This window comes from Pimephales promelas, chromosome 6 (assembly GCF_988280905.1).
Source record: "Pimephales promelas chromosome 6, fPimPro1.hap1.1, whole genome shotgun sequence".
Classification (NCBI taxonomy): Eukaryota; Metazoa; Chordata; class Actinopteri; order Cypriniformes; family Leuciscidae; genus Pimephales; species Pimephales promelas.
The window spans coordinates 4,011,996-4,032,282 of record NC_142774.1 but is presented as its reverse complement, the minus strand read 5'-3'; the positions used below and the strand labels follow the sequence as shown (position 1 = coordinate 4,032,282).

At 39.6% G+C, this 20,287-nt stretch overlaps 1 protein-coding gene across 1 annotated transcript; it reads right to left on the bottom strand.

Moving 5' to 3' along the window:
- Positions 1-1,022: 1,022 nt before the first annotated feature.
- xpo1a (exportin 1 (CRM1 homolog, yeast) a) lies at positions 1,023-20,064 on the bottom strand. Its single transcript, XM_039685494.2, has 24 exons — positions 19,470-20,064; positions 18,515-18,644; positions 18,307-18,408; positions 17,801-17,873; positions 17,441-17,502; positions 16,565-16,609; positions 16,305-16,486; positions 16,171-16,219; positions 15,956-16,075; positions 15,518-15,646; positions 13,188-13,346; positions 12,910-13,107; positions 12,687-12,825; positions 12,065-12,246; positions 10,584-10,740; positions 10,185-10,483; positions 6,270-6,453; positions 5,956-6,062; positions 5,668-5,862; positions 4,671-4,839; positions 3,748-3,882; positions 2,513-2,672; positions 2,324-2,420; positions 1,023-1,910 (listed from the first exon to the last, which is right to left on the bottom strand). Exons 2-24 carry the CDS (start codon positions 18,638-18,640, stop codon positions 1,764-1,766), a joined length of 3,216 nt encoding a protein of 1,071 aa, XP_039541428.1. The 5' UTR covers positions 18,641-18,644; positions 19,470-20,064; the 3' UTR covers positions 1,023-1,763.
- Between the last annotated feature and the right edge of the window lie 223 nt (positions 20,065-20,287).

Sequence of the window (20,287 nt, the reverse complement as noted above, 5' to 3'; positions counted from 1 at the left end):
GGTTGTTTCCGCCGGCCACCTCGGAGGTGTTCGGGTGTTTCCGGCAGTGTTCGCGGTCGTTCGGAGGCTAGCGGATGACGTTGGGAGAGACGTCGTCGGTTTCCGCCGAGTCATCTCGCAGCTCGTTCGGCCTTTTTCGGAAAACTGGCAAAGAGAAAGGGAGGGGCGACCGTTGTTACACATCGGGTGTTTTCGTAAGCTCCGCCTGGTTCCGGTCGTAGAAATCTCGCGAGAAACGCAGTCGAGCACGTGTACATGTGACGTTTTAATTTTGATATATCTACTAAGTACACAGTACCAATTTTTGTGTAATGTGTAATTAATTGATTGTATAACAGTTATGGGTCATAGTAGATTATTCATCTTCATTCCCTTGCAGTGCAAATTAGGTAATATCGTTTTTTACTAAAAAATAAATAAAATAATAACTCAGCATTGACACATTAAATTGATCAAAAGTGCGATTAAAGATATGTATAATGTAACAAAATATTTATTTAAAATAAATTCTGTTCTTTCTTAACGTTACCTTCATCAAAGATTTCTGTAAAAAGTATGAGTTTCTCTAAAAATATTAGGCAGCTGTTTTCAACATTGACAATAATAGCAAACGTTTCTTCAAATCAAATCATCATGGGACACTGAAGACTGGAGTAATGATGCCGCAAATTCAGCTTTGTTCACAGCAATATTTAACTTTAAAATGTTACAAGTTATTTTAGATTGTAATATTTCGATTTCTTCGTTTTTACTGTTATTTTGATCAAACAACAGCAGCCTTGGTGAGTGATACGCCATTTAAAAACACTGAAAAAAGCTTTTGCATGTTTTTAAAAAGCTTTTTTAGGGACAAACTCTTCCATAAACTGCATTGTACATTACACCAAATACATAGATGTTTGATAAATCATAAGCATTTTGTTTTCCACAAAACAGCTTGATCCTAATATCAGTATTGAAGATGCTCCAATAAAGCAGTAATACGGTCCTACGAGCTAAATGAAACATACACACACACTATGCTTTGTAAAAATAACCAACTTTATGTTTCCATAATACTAATGCACAGCTTTACAAATAGGATGATATGAACAACCCCTTCCATTATGACATCCCTATGCAAAAAAACAAACAAACAAAAAAAACACTCCTCGAGTCTGTAGCACGAAAAAGACTTCAGTCTTTCCCATACATTGCAATCAAATGGAAAATATATATATGTATATATAAACACACTCAAACCCCCACCTCCCCCCCCCAATAAAGAACTTAGAAACAGCATCGGGGCTGATCCTAAACCGTCACATTCACTTGCTGTGGTACACAAGCCACAACGACACGTCCCTGTGAGCAAACCTCACTTCCTGCACAGTAACCGTCCGTCTTCATCGGCCTGTCATACTGTATATTACATATTCACAAATAGATGAGGCTGAGAAAACATTAAAATGATTAGTCATGTGCTTCGAAATAAGAAAGCAAACATGCCGAACAGAATAAATCGATGAATTGATACAGGAGATAGACAGCAACAGTTTCCTTTATATAAAATGTTCTGTTATGTAAAACCAAGGATTTTTGGGCGAACTAATAACGAACATGGATTTAATATACATATTGGCATGGATTGGGTTGGCAAACCACCAACATCTGGATTCTTTTTCCTATTTGTCCTCATTTGACTGCCACCTCTCTATACACACGCACACTTTTGACAGAAGGGCTCGAGGTGCCCAGGACCGAGTGTGAAACTGCACAGGATCTCATTCACACATTTCCTCCGGGAGCTCGTGAGGATTGAGGATTCCTGGGACAGACATCTGGAGCTTGTGTTTCTCCTCCTGAGCCTGACGCAGAGCCGCTTCCCTCTCCTCCAGAAACAGATCTGTGGAGTCCTCGCCTGCGAACTCCTGCAAACACAAGACAGAGTGAGTGAGTGTGTGTGTATGGTGAGTGATTGAGAGAGAGTGTAATTTGAGTAAGAGAATGTGTGTGTGTCCACTCCACTTTCAGACACACACTCGCAAACTTCCCCTCGGGGGAATCCCTGCCGCCACTTCGTGAAGTGGACGAGGGAAGTTCATAAGGACAGACCCTCGACCGCTCGACTCTGACCGAGGGAGTGAGTCTACTCCGACGTACACTTCAACTTTCAGCAAATTGCGGTTAACTGAATTGCATTGAGATTTAACCGCGTAATACTTAAGTTCACATCTGAGTGAACGAGGGAAGTATGTGAGTGAAGGGCATACAAATTGGGAGCGGAACGCAGCCTTGGTCCAAAACTAGAGAAAAGGGACCAAGCAGGAAGGAAGTGACGTACCTTGATCTGGACCAGGAAGTCCCTGAGGTGCTCTTTAAAGGCAGGAATGTCCTGATTCAAGCTGAACAGACCCGTGACAAACACCTTCACCTGGGCGCTGAAAAACACCATGGAGATTAACACATGACAGGAACACATTCTGAAGACACACACACACACACACACACAAAATGTAGTGGCTCTTCTTACTCTTGCAGGTGTGGGAAGGCCGTCTTCAGCAGGTTGGCCACATACTCCTGCACGTAGCCTTGATTGTTGCCCGCGTTGCCTGCGTTCAGAGCTACGCTGATTTTACCCTCTTCCACCAGGTTGAACATGTAGGCGAGGATGGAGGCGTGCATCGTCAGACCTGCCCGTCACAAACCACACAGATCAGTCATCAAATACACACACACACTGAATGAATCGATTACTGAAGTACAATGTTTTTAGGGTTTAATTTAAATTAGCATAAATAAAAGGCAGTAAAACTTGCTTTAAATGTTATATAAACTTTTCCCTTTTTCTTGCATTACGGTAATGAGAATTTGGGAGCAAAATACGTGCAATTATAATGGTAATTGTTAAAAAAAATTATTGGCAAAAAAAAAACTTTTCCCTTTTTATTTTGCTTAATTTTTAGTGAAAATTAGCTGATTGTGTTTTCGCCAGTGTTTGCGAGATGTGAAGCCTTTCGAGCAAAATATCAGTTCCATTAGTTAAACCACACATATCAGTCATCAAACACACACACACTGAATTAATCAATAATTATCATTACTGCAGTACAACGTTTAGGGTTTAATTTAAATTAGCATAAATAAAAGGCAGTAAAACTTGCTTTAAATGTTATATAAACTTTTCTCTTTTTTTGCATTACGGTAATGAGAATTTGGGAGCAAAATATGTGCAATTATAATGATAATTGTAAAAAAATTATTGGCAAAAAAAAAAAAACTTTTCCCTTTTTATTTTGCTTAATTTTTAGTGAAAATTAGCTGATTGTGTTTGCCAGATGTGAAGCCTTTCGTGCAAAATATCAGTTCCATTAGTTAAACCACACATATCAGTCATCAAATACACACACACACACACACACACACACACACACTGAATTAATCAATAATTATCATTACTGCAGTACAAAGTTTAGGGTTTAATTAAAATTAGCATAAATAAAAGGCAGTAAAACTTGCTTTAAATGTTATATAAACTTTTCTTGCATTACGGTAATGAGAATTTGGGAGCAAAATATGTGCAATTATAATGATAACTAAAAAATTACTGGCACTTTTTCCCTTTATATTTTGCTCAATTTTTCCCCCCTTTTAATTTTCAGTGAAAACGAGCCGATTGTGTTTGAGATGTGAAGCCTTTTTGTGCAAAATAACAGTTCCATTAGTTACACTGTAAACATGCCACTATCTCTTTGCCTAGCAACTGACCAGCCGTATGAGAAGTGTCCGTGACAACGGAGAAGATGTGCTGCAGGATGTCACAGAAGTATGTTTGATAGAAGCTTTGAGCTGCTCCCTCCTCCTGTGCGATGTTCTGCAGCATCGTGAACAGGACCTGAAGCCCTGGAGACACACAAACACACACACAGCCGCCATTTTAATTTATGTTGCAGGTGACGCGAGTAAACCTGATGTCAGAAACGTACCGAGCAACCACACAAATCCAGGGCACATATCACCAAATGCATTTAGAAACATTTATGAATACCATGATTTGTAAAATCAAGTGAAGCTAGAAGCCTTTTGCATTCACACAGAGTAGTGTAGAGTGGGTATATTTGTTCCAAGCTCAACTATATAAATGAGCTTAAAGGAGTAGTTCACTTTAAAAAAAACTTTTGCTGATAATTTACTCACCCCCATGTCATCCAAGATGTCCACGTCTTTCTTTCTTCAGTCGAAAAGAAATTAAGGTTTTTGATGAAAACATTCCAGGATTTTCTCCATATAATGGACTTCAATGGGAACCAAACGGTTCAAGGTCCAAATGAGAGTTTCAGTGCAGCTTCAAAGGGCTTTAAACAATTCCAGACGATGAATAAGGGTCTTATCAAGCGAAACGATCGCTCATTATTCATCAGACCATTATTCATCGTCTGGTGTCGTTTAAAGCTGCACTGAAACTGTCTTTTGGACCTTGAACCGTTTGGTTCCCACTGAAGTACATTTATGGAGAAAATCCTGGAATGTTTTTATCAAAAACCTTAATTTCTTTTCGACTGAAGAAAGAAAGACATGGACATCTTGGATGACATGGGGGTGAGTACATTATCAGCAAAAGTTTTTTGAAAAGTGAACAACTCCTTTAAAGCTAAATTCAACTGTAGCCCTAACTCTAGTCGTCCACCCACCTGTGTCGGCCACATTCCTCATGGTGTGTTTGAAGGCCCAGATGATGGAGTCCAGAACCAGTTTGAACTGTGCCGGAGGGATGGACAGGAATGCTGGGAAACACTGGGAGTTGACGGCTTGGAGCAGGTAGAAGAAATGCGTCCTGTGCTCGGGAAACTCCTCAAAGTTCTGAGATGGAGAAACAACGATCATTAAAGTATCGTTATTCAGTCAAGCAGTCCATCAACTGTTTGGTTACCCATATTCTTCAAAACATCTCTTGTGTTCAGCAGAAGAGGTTTGCAGCGACAATAGGGCGAGTAAATTTTTTTCTCATGACAAGTTTGAGAAGAGGGTTTGTGCACGTTGGGTTCCCAAATGCACGTTAGCAACCAGACGGAGTTGGGTTAAGTGAATCGTGCCACTCTGATACACTGAAAACACTGGCGGATCATGAGCTGCTCGAGTGTAAAACACTGTGCAGGACATATATTTATGTAACAAAATCACAGCCTTTGCGATTTGTCAAGTGCAGTTATTGCAATTTTGGTTCTATTACAGTGAATCAGCCCTACATTAATTGGTGAGTGTATTCACTAATGCTGGATACACCAATATTTTCTGAATACACTGCCATTCTCTCTCGAATAGATTCTGAGCTTAGTTTTCAACACCACATAGCGTTCTAGGCTAGTTTTTAGCCGCATGCTCAAATGCTGTTCGCTCGTGCTTTCGGCTGAGTCTCAGAATGTACTGTAATGTGACGAGATTAATGAGATTAATATAACCCTTGTAATTCGCTTCAACCTTTTTGAACTTTATGAATGATTATTGTATAGATATTTCTAGAGCACGTATGCAGTCAAAAACTAATCTCAGTATCGATTCGAGAGAAAAATCGATGCATTCGGAAAATCTCAGAATCATTTCTCGATTCACCGATTAATTGTCCCAGCCCTGATATTCACACTATCAGACTTGAAAAATCAAAATGTTAAACAAAAGAAGTGGACTAACCTTGTTGATCATGTCAAGAGTGCACTCAAACACAGCGTCGAATATCTTCGGGATCTCTCCTGTTATGTGTCCGCCAAGCTTGTTAACGATGGTGGCCATAGTGCTGAGCACCTCTGGTTCTCGAGCGGCCGGGACGTTCCTTTGGTAGTCGATGAGAACCGCCTCCAGCAAAGGTGGAACGAAGTTCTCTCCAACCTAAAGAGACAACAACAATGCTTTGTACTGCTGTCAAACCCGACTTATTATTGTGGCATGAGTGCAGACTGATCCAGGATCAGCAGAACGAACCATCTGTGGGTCGTTGGAGCGGCTGACCCATCCTGAGATGAGCTTCAGAGTCTCTCTCTTCACGGTCCGCATGCTGCGGATCAGAGGCTGCTTCGTCACCATCTCACCTGCAGAGAATTAAATGTGAGCTGTTAGCGTGTTATTTCCGGGATTTCTACACTATTCAATACGGCGTGTTGGGCCGGAGGTTTGGCGCCGTTCTGTTGGTGTGTGTGGTAATGTTGGTTGCACTAAATCAACCATATAAACGTTGCATTTATTTCGGGTAAGAATTACGTGAGTCATGTGCTCCATGCCAGGTGTGCTTGGCTCACCGTTGCTCTGGATGGCAGAAGAGATGTTCTCGCTCAGACACTTGTAGACGTTGAGCATGTCCAGGTAAATGCGACCCAGCTGCAAGACGAATGGGTGACCCACGGCTTTACAAGCCCTCACGTTGGTCTTCAAGATGCTGCCTAGCTGACGCACCGTCTCCGGGTCCTTCAGGATGTCCACGTTCTGATTGAAGAGAGACATCATGTGCTTTGAGTTTCAATCTCAACACTGAAGCATAAACCCTTAAAGGCGCAGTATGTAAGTTTAGTTGCCAGAGCTTGTTTTCTTTTTTCAAAACAATTAATGTGTAGCTTGATGATGCAGTGATTGAGCGTGGAATCATGGGAATTGTTGTCTTCACCTCCACAGTCAATGGAAAGCAATCCCACTGGAAAGTTCTCCTAATGTTATTGTGGAGTGAGCCTTGGACATTTTTACATTGCTCTATTATTATTATTGCCTAAAAGCCTTAGACGGACGCTAGTGCCACTCTTTAATTATTTTTTTTTGGTAGATAAAATGCTTTATTATTGTCGCTACAAACAAAGGTGTTTCTGATTTTGCTATGTTAGCCTCTTGACAAAATAGTTTTGTCCGAGGCATGGTCAATGCAGTAAAATCAAGGAAACAACAGATTCAAACATTAAGACTAACTGTGTTGAGCTAAATAACGATGATTCATTTTCTGTCGATAAAAAGGTCCAAACAGATAACTAGACTAACTAGTCTAATAAAAAGCATAATATATTAACCCACTATGTGCCACAGTCGAGTTTACGCGACAAGATGCGGCACTGAATAAAACGTTGTCAAATTTCGTTCGACATCCCCTCAACTTGATGGCAGACATACTTCATACCTGACTCAAAAAAAGTCATGTTTCTATAAAAAATGTTTGAGTTAGAGCGCATTGAATAAAAAAGCGGAGCTATTGTGAGAGTGAGCCATTTCCGCAATCGCGGCGACAGTATTGTGGTGGAGACTTTGTCTATTATCACTGGGTATGATAGACGATGTCGAAGTATTCATAGTACAGTTAGGGGGCAACGTGAAGGCAGGGTGGGGAGTCGCAATGACAATGTGCATACTCGACGGGTGCGCGAGGCAGATCTGGCCGCGCTCACACCATCTCACTCATGAAATGTGCCTTGTGATCTTTTGAACTAAACAGGTCTTGTCTACTTGTCTACATATATGAAAAATATATGCCCCATTCATGGAAATCAGAGTGTAAATCGAAAATCTCTACAGCAAAAGGCCAACCACTACATGCATACGGTGTGTTCTACCATTTATTAGTAATGATTTACATAGTTTGTTTACTACTTACTATATACCTGAGCATTCAGTATTGTGCAGTATAGCATACGGAAGGTGATGGACATTTTGGGGGGAAAGAAGTGCTGCATTTTATCTTTTAAACGTGACTTCATGAAAATTCTAAAGATTGCTGCCACGATATGACGTCATATGCAAATCAGATGAAAAAATGTAATCCCTACATAAACTTTGGGTCATCTTTAATATTTCTCTAATTTACAGAAAGTCTCTGTCTTTTTTCACTTTTAAGATATAGGCTTTTGAAATTAAGATGTCAAAATCAAACGTTTTAGGAAAAAACCTCTGGCGCCTAAAGGGTTAAAGCATCTTTCGAGTTTACATGGTTTCTGCTGAAAAAACTGAAACCGAGGGTAGCGAGAATATGACATGGGGCGTAAAAAAAAAAATTGTTTGTTTCCGGTTTCCGACCGACCCTGTCAATTTATGTGCGACCCAAAATTATTTTATGAGCTTGGGGAAGAAATAATAAAAATTAAATAAATACACAAATAAAAAACTCTGAGGCGAACTATTAATTTACGTTTTTGTACAGCTCCGTCTTTTTATAGCACGCGATGTAAGATGCATCTTGTCATTAACAAACGAGGCAGATATCGTTCGTCAAACTGAACTATAATACATATTATACACGTCTTTTTTTGTAATTTAGGATATTTTTATTCATATTCGCACACATACAAATACATGCATTCATAGGCATGCACACACCGCATACTAATACCTCCATCCGCCTAGTTTTATTAAAAAATCATCCTATCATGATCCAATCATGATCCCAATCCCATCTTCTGCTGTCTAGCACTTCTTTCGCCATGTATTTGTTCGTTTCTTTCATTATTTTATGCAATCCAAAACACTCTAACCTGCCGCGGTTCGTATCTCTAGAGCCCGTCTAACTTGTCCGCTTTTCCGGGACAAATGGAAAGTAAAAAGAGAATTTTGCCCCAACGGACAAGTAGCCTGATTAGAACATCAATAACAAACAAAAAAAATAACTAGGGAATCACTAAACCGAGAGAATGATTCTTATTTTATTACATTTATTGCAAGTTGCGATCGATTGTGGATAATAAATGTAGCAGGCAGCAGCTATTGTATTACTGATGGTAAGGTTGCGCTGTTGACGCTCGCGCAGAGAAATCTACACACATGAGCGGAGCACACACACACAGTTAACAACATATTCTGCCTATAAAAAATCTAAATGTGGAGTTTTTATATTTTAACATGTTAAGCACTAAGCAGCCTCAATTATTTTTCCTGAATACCATCACGATTGAAAAAGTGACATTGATTTCCTACAACAGTTCAATAAACAGTTAAGATTATAAGTCACTTACTGTTTATAAGCAATATTGGGTGTTTTTGTTCCATTTCAGCAGCGAAAATAGTTCCAAAGAAAAGTCACAGCAGAACCACGACGCATCTCACAGGAACTCATCCTGTTTTCATTACTGAATGATTCAGCATTTTGAACGAATCGGTTGAGTCAAGGATTCAATGACCCATTCATAAACATCAACATCCGTCTCAATCTTGAATGAATCAACCGTTTGAACGAATCGTTTGAATTAATGAATCAATAACTCACTCATTTATACGGCCGCCTGCCGCCACCTATTGGCAGTTTAGTGTTATGTTTATAAGTAGCCTAGTATAATTCTTTCCAATATTTCTTATTTGCACATTTAAATCAATTTCATAACATTATTTAATGAAATTGTAATTTTTCAGTGTAAATGATTTAATTTCATCAGCCCTACCTAGGGTAACAGTATGCTTCATCTTTCATTTTAAATTCCTAAATTTGATCAATAAATTCAATTATTTTTTAGAATAAAAAGACACTATAGGGCATTTAATAATATTGGTGGAGGGGATGCCCTTAAAGGTGCAGATATTACAATTTGCCTTTTAAAATATCAAAGCTGATTGAACACTGATGAGAATATTGCTTCAGAATAAAAAATAAATAAATTTTAAAAATCCGGACAAGCAACTTTTTTACTCGGACAAGTGATTGACAGATTTACTTACTTGTCCGGAGGACAAGCACGTGAAAATGCTTAAGGGGATAGTTCACTTTGAAATTAATTTTTGATATGTTTTAGCTTAACTCAAGATGTAGGTGTCTTTGTTTCCACAGTAGTTTCAATTTTGATATTTTTAGGTTTGACTATCCCTTTAATGTCGAGCCCTGAATAATTTCCTACCCATCCCTTGCTGCCACTGAAAAAAAAAAAAAAAAAAAAAAAAAAAAATCCCTACCGACCCATGACCTCAACTGACAACCAACCGGAACCAAACTTTTTTTTTTTTTAGGCCTGATTGACAGGCGACGGAATGATGCGATCCGTTAAACTGGTTAAAATAACAAGATAATGCAAGTACACAAGTCAACAAAATATATATATCATGTGGTTTTGGGGTATTTTAATCCAAAAATCTTACATATTGTGCCTTTAAAAGTGCAAGAAAAATCTGTTCCCTTTTGGTATGGAAAGATAAAATAAACACTCAAACTATTCACAATAATAGTTTCTCAGTGAGGCTAGAATAACACTGCTTCTCACCTTGGTGGCCTGCTGGATGATGCTGTCCCACACCTGGTTGGGAAGGAGCATGTATTTCTCAATGAGACGCTCCTGGACGGTCTGGTCCGTCTGCGCTCCGATCATGTAGCCCACGGCCTCGTAGAACGTGTGCACCTGCTGCGGCTGCAGGTCGCAGATGATGGTGTTGATGTTGTTGAGGATCTCGTCGATGAAGGGCATCACCTCGCCCACCTGCACCTGCACAAAATGCCTCCTGCACTTCTGAGCGATCTTGATAAACGTGTCACAGGCCATGTCCTGCACGCCATCATGGGTCTCTGAAAGACAGAGAGAGACTTCCCAATTAACATAAACCTTCAGATAAAATTTGCACTTTTGCATGACTAGACAAAAGGACAAGCACAACGCGTTCCTCACCATGCATGAACTCAAAGAGCTTGTTGACGACGGTCTTGAGGAACTTCCAGTGGGCCCTGAGGAAACGTGGGTATTGGCCGACGATGTACATGATGTTGGAGGCGATGATGGCCTTGTTGTCTTTCCCTCTTTTCTGTTCACACAGACCCAGCAGATCCTGAGACAGAAAAATATAGATTTTATAATCAAACATTTACATAGACAGAGAACAAGAGCCTGCTAGCTTAGCTTCCAAAAAAAGATGGCCGACACTATGTGTTCATTCTGTGAGTGAGATCCTCCCTCTACGGGCGGGTTGAGGTCATGCGGGACAGACTCTACTACTGACTGTAGTCTTTAGCCTCTGGACAAAAAAAAAATCCTCCGATGATGCAAAAATGATGATTTTTACATCATCGGAGGATTTTTCCCTGACAAAAAGTAAATAAATCTCGTTTTTATAAACTTTTATCCAGAACCTCTGCGATAATATGAATATTTGTTACACACAAATAATGACTGATATTGTGTGGTTGAAAAAAAGGTAAAATAGACACCGGCAAATCTATTCTTGTGGGAGTGGTTTGAATCAAGATTTTGGTTGAATTTGGTTTTAAAATCCGATATATCGGCCGATATTTTTTATTTTATTTTTTTCAGGAACGCACAACAAAACATTAACAGATTTCCCTACCATTAGTTATTTGTAGTTATGTATAGTTTTAATTTAAATAATATGATAATGCATTTTAAAAAGAAATTTGTTTCTTTTATTGTCGCAACAGAACAGAGGAGGACCCAAAGCTCATTAATTAACAAAGCTCATTAAATTCCACTGATGATAGTGGCATTAGCTAGCTTTGTGGTTAGCAAGAATGTGTTGCGCGAGTGTTGCCAACAGGCCAGGGACCGTGTAGAGTGCCCTCTGGTGGACAAACTTATACAACTCCAACATGACATGGTTGAAGTGCGTTTCATCCATTTTTATTTTATTTTATTTTTGAAATATTAATTTATTTGCCATTATAACTGCCGATACCAATAGTTTTTAAAATGCCTAATATCGGCCGATAATATCGGCCTGTCGATATATCGGTCTGGCTCTAGCAAGGAGACGCTTTACAGATTAAAAAAACATGAAGTTGCTGTTTCGCAAAAGAAAAGGAGAAAAGTGCATTTGGATGGGTAGACACGGTCAGTATGGAGTTAGAGGAGAGTGCCACAGTCAGTTTCATCTGTGCTGACGAGTCAGATATTGAGGCTAATTTGTTACGCATGTTCTGTTAACTTACTTTTGTATTGTTATTGTTTTTGTATTGCATTTAATTGCAACCTTGACAGATAGAGGACAGCTTTGGTTTCAGTACGGACCCATCATACACTATGATAAGAGTTTTAGAATCGGCTCAAAATATCAAACACGTTTTGATATCCTCATAGTCTTAATCTAAAACAAAAAAAATTCACCCATCATAATCACTACGCGATTTGAATTTAACCACCTTAATGACGGTGACGAGGAATCTCTTCTCGTCCTCCTCATGCATGGCCCCGCTGATGGAGCCGATGGCCCAGCATAGCGTGTTCAGGTTCCTCCAGGACCACTCGGTGCCGTTCACCTGATTATGAAGCTTCTCGGTCATGATCCGCTCCGTATCAGCATAGTCCAGATGAGTCAAGTAGACTGGACGAGAAAAAGAGATCATTATGAAGCTTTCTCCAGAAAGACAAGCCGCGTGCTGTTGACAGAAGCTGCATGTGGAATCACACACTTCCCTACTAAAAGTACGAGACAAACCACGTCTGAATTCACGGGACAAGAGTAGGCAAAAAGAACCCGGATGACTTCTGAAGTGCGCACGTGATGGACACTTTACTATCCCATGAGGCAACGGGAGAGGATTTGTGAATGGCAGTGAAGTGACACTGGTTGATCACATGATAATGACAACATGGCGAAAGGATTGCTTTCATTCTACACACATTCATACTATATAAAACACACTTTTTTTAGCGCTCGCAAAGTACGTACTTATTCGAAATAAGTACCTACTCAAGAGAGTATGTGATTTCATATGCAGCGCTTGACTTTTTTTTAATGCATTATGAGCCTGTCGTGATTACCCAGAGTCTCTCTCATGTTTTTGTAGAGGTTAATGGAGTCTGTGTCCTTCATGAATTCTCTCACCACCTCGCCCTGATCGTTCTCCACCACCAGAACCTCCTCCGGTTTGGCCATGCGACTCACCATCAGCAGACGCACCTGAGACCGGTCAAGAACACAGACGGTTTGTCTCCTGCTACCAACATTTTGAGGTGGACTTGCTGTACACTGTGACTGACTGACCTTGGAGAGCACAGGCAGGTAAAGGTGTCGGCGGGGCGGCACGTCAAAGTGTTGGCTGGTTGAGAGCATTGGAGAGGTGGAGGTAGAGAAGGGACTCTCTCTGTAGAGCTCGGCGGCCAGATGGTTCCAGTACTCCAGGCAGATCTTAAAGATCTCCGTCTCCTCCACCTCAGACACCAGCAGCATGTAATGAAGAGCCTGAGCACACGGGAGTCAATGCATGAGTGCGTGTCACCATCACATCATATCTATACCCTTCACTGTGTGTGTGTGTGTACCTCCATGAGTGTCTCTCTGAGGTTCAGTCTCTTCTCTATCAGTTGTCCGTGCTCTTTGAGGAAGGTGCAGAGGAACAGACTGAGGTTCTGGATGAAGTTCTGCTCATCGTCTTTGCCATTTGCATACGCCAGACGGATATTTGTGTTCAGTGGAAGCATCTGTCAAGTAGAATAATGAGGGTTTAGTTAATAGTTTTTGTTTATATTCTTTGTAACACTCAAGCAGAAACTGCACTGTTCACAAAATAATCATACACTTAATTAATGTAATTCAAGGCACATAATACATACTGCACACTTTTGCAAAGACCCCTTTGACATCATCAAGAGGTCGTCCAACCAGATCTAGTAACATGGTCATACTCTACCATTCAAACATTTGGCTATATTAATTTAACCAAAAATACTGTAAAAACAGTAATAGTGGAATATTATTACAATGTAAAAACTACATTAATTCAGTGTCACATGATCCTTCAGAAATCATTCTAATATGATGATTTGATGCTCAAGAAATATTTCTGATTATTATCAATGTTGAAAACAGCATTTATTTGAAAAAGAAATCCTTTGTAACATAATAAATGTCTTTTAAAGTAATCCTTGCTGAATAAAAGTATAGAGTGCCGAAGTGATGACATCACTTTGTAGGACAACTCGGAAGCTAGCGGCGCATGGGTCCCCTCGATCGAAAAGCAATGCATTTTCCCCATAGACTTTTGGAAAATCGCAAAAAATAAGATCTGTGTTTAAGAGTTGTGACCCTTACACGTTTTGTCTAGCAAGATAATCTTTACAAGTTAATCCAAAATTTATACATTTTGAAGCCTATATAAAGATTTTAAAAAACATAATCAGACACAATAAAGTTTAAAAAAAACACACACACAAGCAGGTTATAACTGTGTGTTCTATGTCATAGATCAAAACGTGAAAATATTTAGAGGCTTTGTTCACCACAGACCTTATTTCAGGCGATTTAGAAAAAACCCATTCAAAAATCCCATAGGCTTTAGAACGAGGGAACCGTAATGCTAAAATGCTAACTCACTTCCGCGTTTTAGCCTACAGAGTGACGTCGTAACTTCGGCACTTTATTAATTTCTTATATGATGTATTCTGGGAAAACCCATCGGATGTCGTGCTGGTATGTTTTCAGTAAAGTCTAAATATAGATTGAATGTCAGTTTTTTTGTCAAAATTGGGTTTTTATTAAATTATTATTCTATAACATCTTCTTTTTTCATCTCTGAATATATGGCAAAATTCACTAGTTTATTGCAGAAAAATAGCGATTTATTATGTCCAGCTGAAAAGACTGTGTTTCTCTTTAAGAACACGCAGGCCGAGCGGAGGGGGAAACACAAATCTCCCGCTTAGCTCTCCTTCTCTTAACACTACAAAGACAGTTCAGCAATCAAAATAAACCACATACCAGAATAAAGTCCAGTCCTGGGTGAACTACAACAGCCCGCAAGTTTTTATTTATTTATTTTTATCCAGCGTTATTGTGTGGTGTGATGCGGAGCACAAGAGAACAACAGAGTTTGAAGCGGCTCGCTTAAAGTCCCCGTGAACCGGAAGTTGCAAACGACTTTTCTCCAGTGTTGTGACGTATTTCCGAGAGAAACGGAATACTAAATGAGGCAAAATAGTGGGCGTGGCTTTTTTTTTCAACTAGCACCTGATTGGATCTAGAAAAATGGGTGTTTCATTCTGAAATGGAGGATGACGCAAGTTTACACACGCTGTCAATCAATGCTCGCTCTGCCCTCGCAAACACACAGCAGCTGTCAGATGGAGGGGCGTGGTTATGGATGTTAAGGAGACACCCAAACCGTAAAGCCTACGTCATCGGGCAAGGTCCTCCAATGCAGAGGGGAGGGGCATTTTCAAAATTTGATTAAAGATTACGAAGCCAAAAAAACTTTTTGTGTGGATTGACTTGCATGTATGAATTGTTCACCACAAAACGATCAATTTAGGCAAACAAAGTAAGTATGGTCAATTTTGAGTTCATGGGGACTTTAAAAGACCTCGCTCGCCTCTCAATCGTCCAATTTCAAAACAGTTTTCACAGGTTGAATTTTGAGTTCGTAAGCTTTCGAATGATACCTAATCTATGATGATTACTAAAATATGTGATACGGAAAAAAGGCAATAAAAAAAAAAAGAGAACGCCAAAATTCCGTTTCTGATAATCACTTCAGATAACTATAACTTTTGTTGCAGACAAACGATAAAATAAATAAAAACAGATTTGGAAAGGGCTTGAACCCAGCTTTAATATGGCCTCAAAACCTGTAATATGAACATTTGAAGACTAGTACCTGTTTGAGCTGCATCATGGTGAGAGTGAACAGGTTGACAAACTGCTCCTCGTACTGACTGACACTGACGCCCGCGATCTCCGTCAGACACTTCAGAGTGACGTTCCGGAACATCGGGACATTCAGAAACTGTGGAATAAGTCGGAACACAAATGATAAACTTTCTGGAACTCAACACATGTGAAAGAGCACAAATGTAGGAGCACCAGCTCGGACACACAGCCTTAAGGCGGAGAGCCCATGAGAACAGCCAGCGCTCCAATCAATGTTCCTCTCTTTCTTACGCACTGGCAAGCTGAACCAATGACAGTGCGCCTTTGTGAGAGGAGTGAGCGTTTCACACAATCAAATTACAATTTAACAGCAGAGTCTGAGATAAATTCTTGCGATCTCACATTTATCGAGCAGCTACATAAGAAACCCCTCGTGTCTTGTTACCTTGTACACCAGTGTGCTGATGAGTTTGGTCTCAAATATGTAGCCCAGAGGAATCCAGTTCAGGAAACGAAGGAGTGTCTCTAATGTGGCGTGGACCAGAGGGGCATTCTGGGAATTTTCCTGAAATAAAACAGAATGATATCCAAGTTAAAAATGAATCAAAAGGTATCAAAATAATGATGAGTCACTACTGTGATATTCTGCTTCGTACGTACCATGACAAACTGGCAGAGCTGGAATATTTGGGAAAATTCGTTGCACATACTGCAAGAGGTGAGAGAAAGATGAGTAAACATTACTGTTACACCTACAGCTCTACTGCCACGGTGTGTAATGGTCACATGTGTACCTGTCCTTCAGGTGTTTGGCTTTGACCTGAGTCATCTGGCCGCTGGAGAAGTCAAACACCTCCTCGCTGAGGAGCTTCAGGATGATCATGTTGTTCTGACACAGGCTCTCACTGGTGCGACTCGCCCCCACGATGTCACTGATGAACGTGGGCCAGTGCTTCGGCCACTCCTGCTTCAGGATCTACACACAAACAGGAACACAGTGAGCCATACACAGTCACGAAATCATGACGACGAAAAATCCTGAAATGATGCTCACCTGCACCAGGATCATGTTGAGCTTTGCGATGTAAACCCCCTCTTTCTGTAAGAGCAAAAACACAAGTCGGTAAGGATGCGTTCAGTGACGTGACAAGTACAATCAGGGTTATTATAGTTAACTAAAACTTTAATAGGAGTTTTAAAGTTGTTTCATATTTCAGATATTCAATCAATTGAAATTGACTAATTAATTAAAAAAATTTAAATAATTAAAACTATATTATAGGGATGCACGATATATCAGCCAACATCGGTATCAGCTGATACATGTTCATTTTTAATGTTATCGGCCCGATAAGAAAGCTAAATTTGGATAAAATAATGTATTATTTCCTTCAGCTGAGACACTTCAGATTCAGTTTTGAATGGCTGGAAATATGATTCAAATCACTTGAAAATACAGTTCAGCGCAAGTCTGTCATATCGGCTACATAAAATCATAATGAGAATATTATAATTGTGTGCTTGGGACATGGATTTTAATAGTACGACTTTTGTTTTTGTAATCAGGCTGTCAAAAATTATATTACATTTTGGATTTAGATTTATTGCCCAATATATCGGTTTTCAAATATAAAGAATTATCGGTATCGACCAAAAATGTTCATATCGGTGCATCCCTACTATTATTATTTCAGTCAGTTTGTCGAAGCAATATTTGTCATTTTTGTTTAGTTTAAGTTGAAGTACTACTTCAATTGAAAAACTGAACTAGTGTATATATATATATATATATATATGTATATATATATTTTTTTTTTAAAGAAACAAAACCTTTAGTAAAATGAAATAAAAAAACAGGAAAGTATGTATAAAACCATAATACAACACTGGTGTAATTGGTAGAAGATAAAATATATGATATTTCTATTACCTCAACACTGTTGGCATCGGAGGAAGTCTTGATAATCAGACCAACGACATACTTCTTAATTCCTGTGAACAGATAGAGCCGTCAGTTATTTGCGCAAGGAGTCATTATGCTTTTATATGACAGCATAGTTATATAATGTGGAGGGGTGTAGTAGATTCTCCATAGAGCAAGGGTCCCTCAATCTATTGTCCTGCAGAGTTTAGCCCCAACCTGGATCAAACACACCTGCCAATAACTTCCTAAAGACCTTGATTAGTTTGATTCAGGTTGGAGTAAAACTCTACAGGAAAGTGGATCTTGAGGGCCAGAGTCGGGATCCCCTGACAAAGAGACGATCAGTGTCGTCATACGTTCCCTCACCTTCACATTGGTTTCTTGGAAGAATCTTCCAGCGTGTTTTGATCACTGTCTCCAGTATCTGAAGGGCGTAATACTGCAATACAGACAACAAAAGGATTAAACATCAGTTAATGTGGCAGCAAAAAAAAAAAAAAGAGCATTTTTGACCCAGGAAAAAAATTATTGGGTCAAAAATGGTCTATAGTGGTGGTGGACAACACACACACATTCCTCATGTGAAGTTGCTGAGGGTGGGATTTGAAAAGTTTTATTAAAATAATGAACAAAGTGGCAGGTCTATTATTTTGCATTTGCACTCCAAGACTTAATGCACAGATTGGTATCAGAATATCAGCAGCGAACAGTGCTAGAGTTCACACCATATGCAGACTTGGGTAATGTTCGCAAATGCACACCCGAGTTCAGAAACCCATCCAAAAAAAAAAAACTGAACTCTGTCAATCAAACCTGTGTGTGCATCAAACATTTGCCTGGCAAAATGTAGAAAGGCATTAACGTTGACATACTTTTGTCTTCATGTTCTGTGAGAACTCCAGTATGGTGTCGACTCTGGTCCATGCATCTGGGTGGTCCTTCAGGTTGGTGAGAACTTCTTGTGCAAGCCTTTGCTAAAATAACGAAAACCATTTTTGAGGCACTGTACGTGTCTGGCAAACACCAAACCATGATCTGAAGTGTTCAAAGCCGTCTTGGATTTAGCAAATTACCACATACCTGAGATCCCACATCATAGTACATGGAGTTGACGACATTGTCCAGCAGGTTGATGTCTAACTTCTGACTGAAGTCCAGCAACTGTCGTGCTGTGTGATCCGCCAACATGGTCATGTCTGCCGGCATAGAGCTGCGGGACACCAGGGGACAAGACGGGCCCCATCTTTTAGTTTTCAAATGTCGAGTGGCACTTCTTTGACTCCTCATCCCATTATCAATTGATCATTTCAATTAATGAAAATGTTGTTTTTTTTTATAGTTTTAGGTTCAATTGACTAAAATTGATTAGTTAACTTAATTGAAATAAAATATTCTATATTTAGTACCGTTTTTTTAAGTACTACTTCAACTACTAAAACTGAACAGAAATCGAAACACGGGTAAAAATGGCAAAAACAACAAAATTACTACAAATTTAAACAAAATGAAAACAACTAAAATTCTAAATTTAACAAAAACTAAAAAAATATGTTGAATGAAACACTGGTACAAAGTGAGCACTTATATTACCGCTACACTACTAGATGTTTAACCAGTGATTACTAATATTAAAGTTAGAGACTAAACAAAGGTGTCTCACACCACGTGTGTCCACAAAACATGTATTTACACCGAAATACAACCTATAATGACAGCGAGTGCAGTTTTGCTGAGATCACTGATATTAGTTCTCCATGCTAAAGAAGTGCTAACATGGCAGATCAACAAATTAACTCTGTAGAGAAAAAAAAATCGAATAAAATATCTTAATATAGCCTCAATCAACTTTTTAGAAACCAGCCCACATTAATTCAGGCTGAGCTTCTGCAGCTATGGGCAGCGATAAGGAACAAAACGCGTTTTTGTTTCTGTTTCACATCAGCAATGTCAGCAAACCAGCACTTCATTCAACTCGCTTATCTCAGTTGTTAATATTTATAACACACAACCATCTCACCGAACACCTTTAACTTACCTGTTTTATACAAAACTCCTCTTTTCGCTGAAAAAAAGAAACCCCAAAACAATGCTAACGTGGTAATTTGGAACTGGGTTTAATGTCGTGGAAATATGCGTCGCGTCAAAACAGGGTCAAAGACGTAAAAAAAAAGGTATGTTTGATCTATCTCATTATAAACGCTAGCGTGTACAAATATTCAAAAGGAAATCTGAGTATAAAGCAAGTTCACTTTAAATGCTAACTAGCTGGTTACCTCAATGTATAGCCATACACACTAACGTTACAGTGCAGAGAAAACGATACATGAAACCCCCCGAACACACACAATTTCGGTGTTATTTTTAATTATTGTCTTCAGTAATTGAGTCCGGGTCCTCTTTCAGTCAGCAGCTCGTGTTAGTTCATCTGTCTCTCTGTATGGCGGTTTACAGCTCGCTTTAACAACTCAGTCCGTTTTATAACAACAGCATCAAAGCAATCGTTAGTTTATTCGTTTGTCTATTGCAGAAAAAAACGTTGTTTTATATCAAATATCTGCGAGAGACTGTGACCCAGCTCCTCTCCAGTCTCATACATCGCACGCAAGACCGGTTGAAACCGGTTCAGACTGGCATATTCCATCTCGGTTTAGTTTTCAGCCCGTAGCGCCGCGTAAAATTCGGACTGTGGACACGCCCTCCGCTGCAGCTGATTGGCTGGAGAGAGAGCAGGGCGGACACCTTGCTGGCACGTGATTGGCTAGAATAGCTGTCTGTCAGGATTGACCCCTCCCAGCGCGTATTTTGCCCTTGGTCTCATGTATAAGGCGGGTTTTGCATCACAGCGTGAGCGTG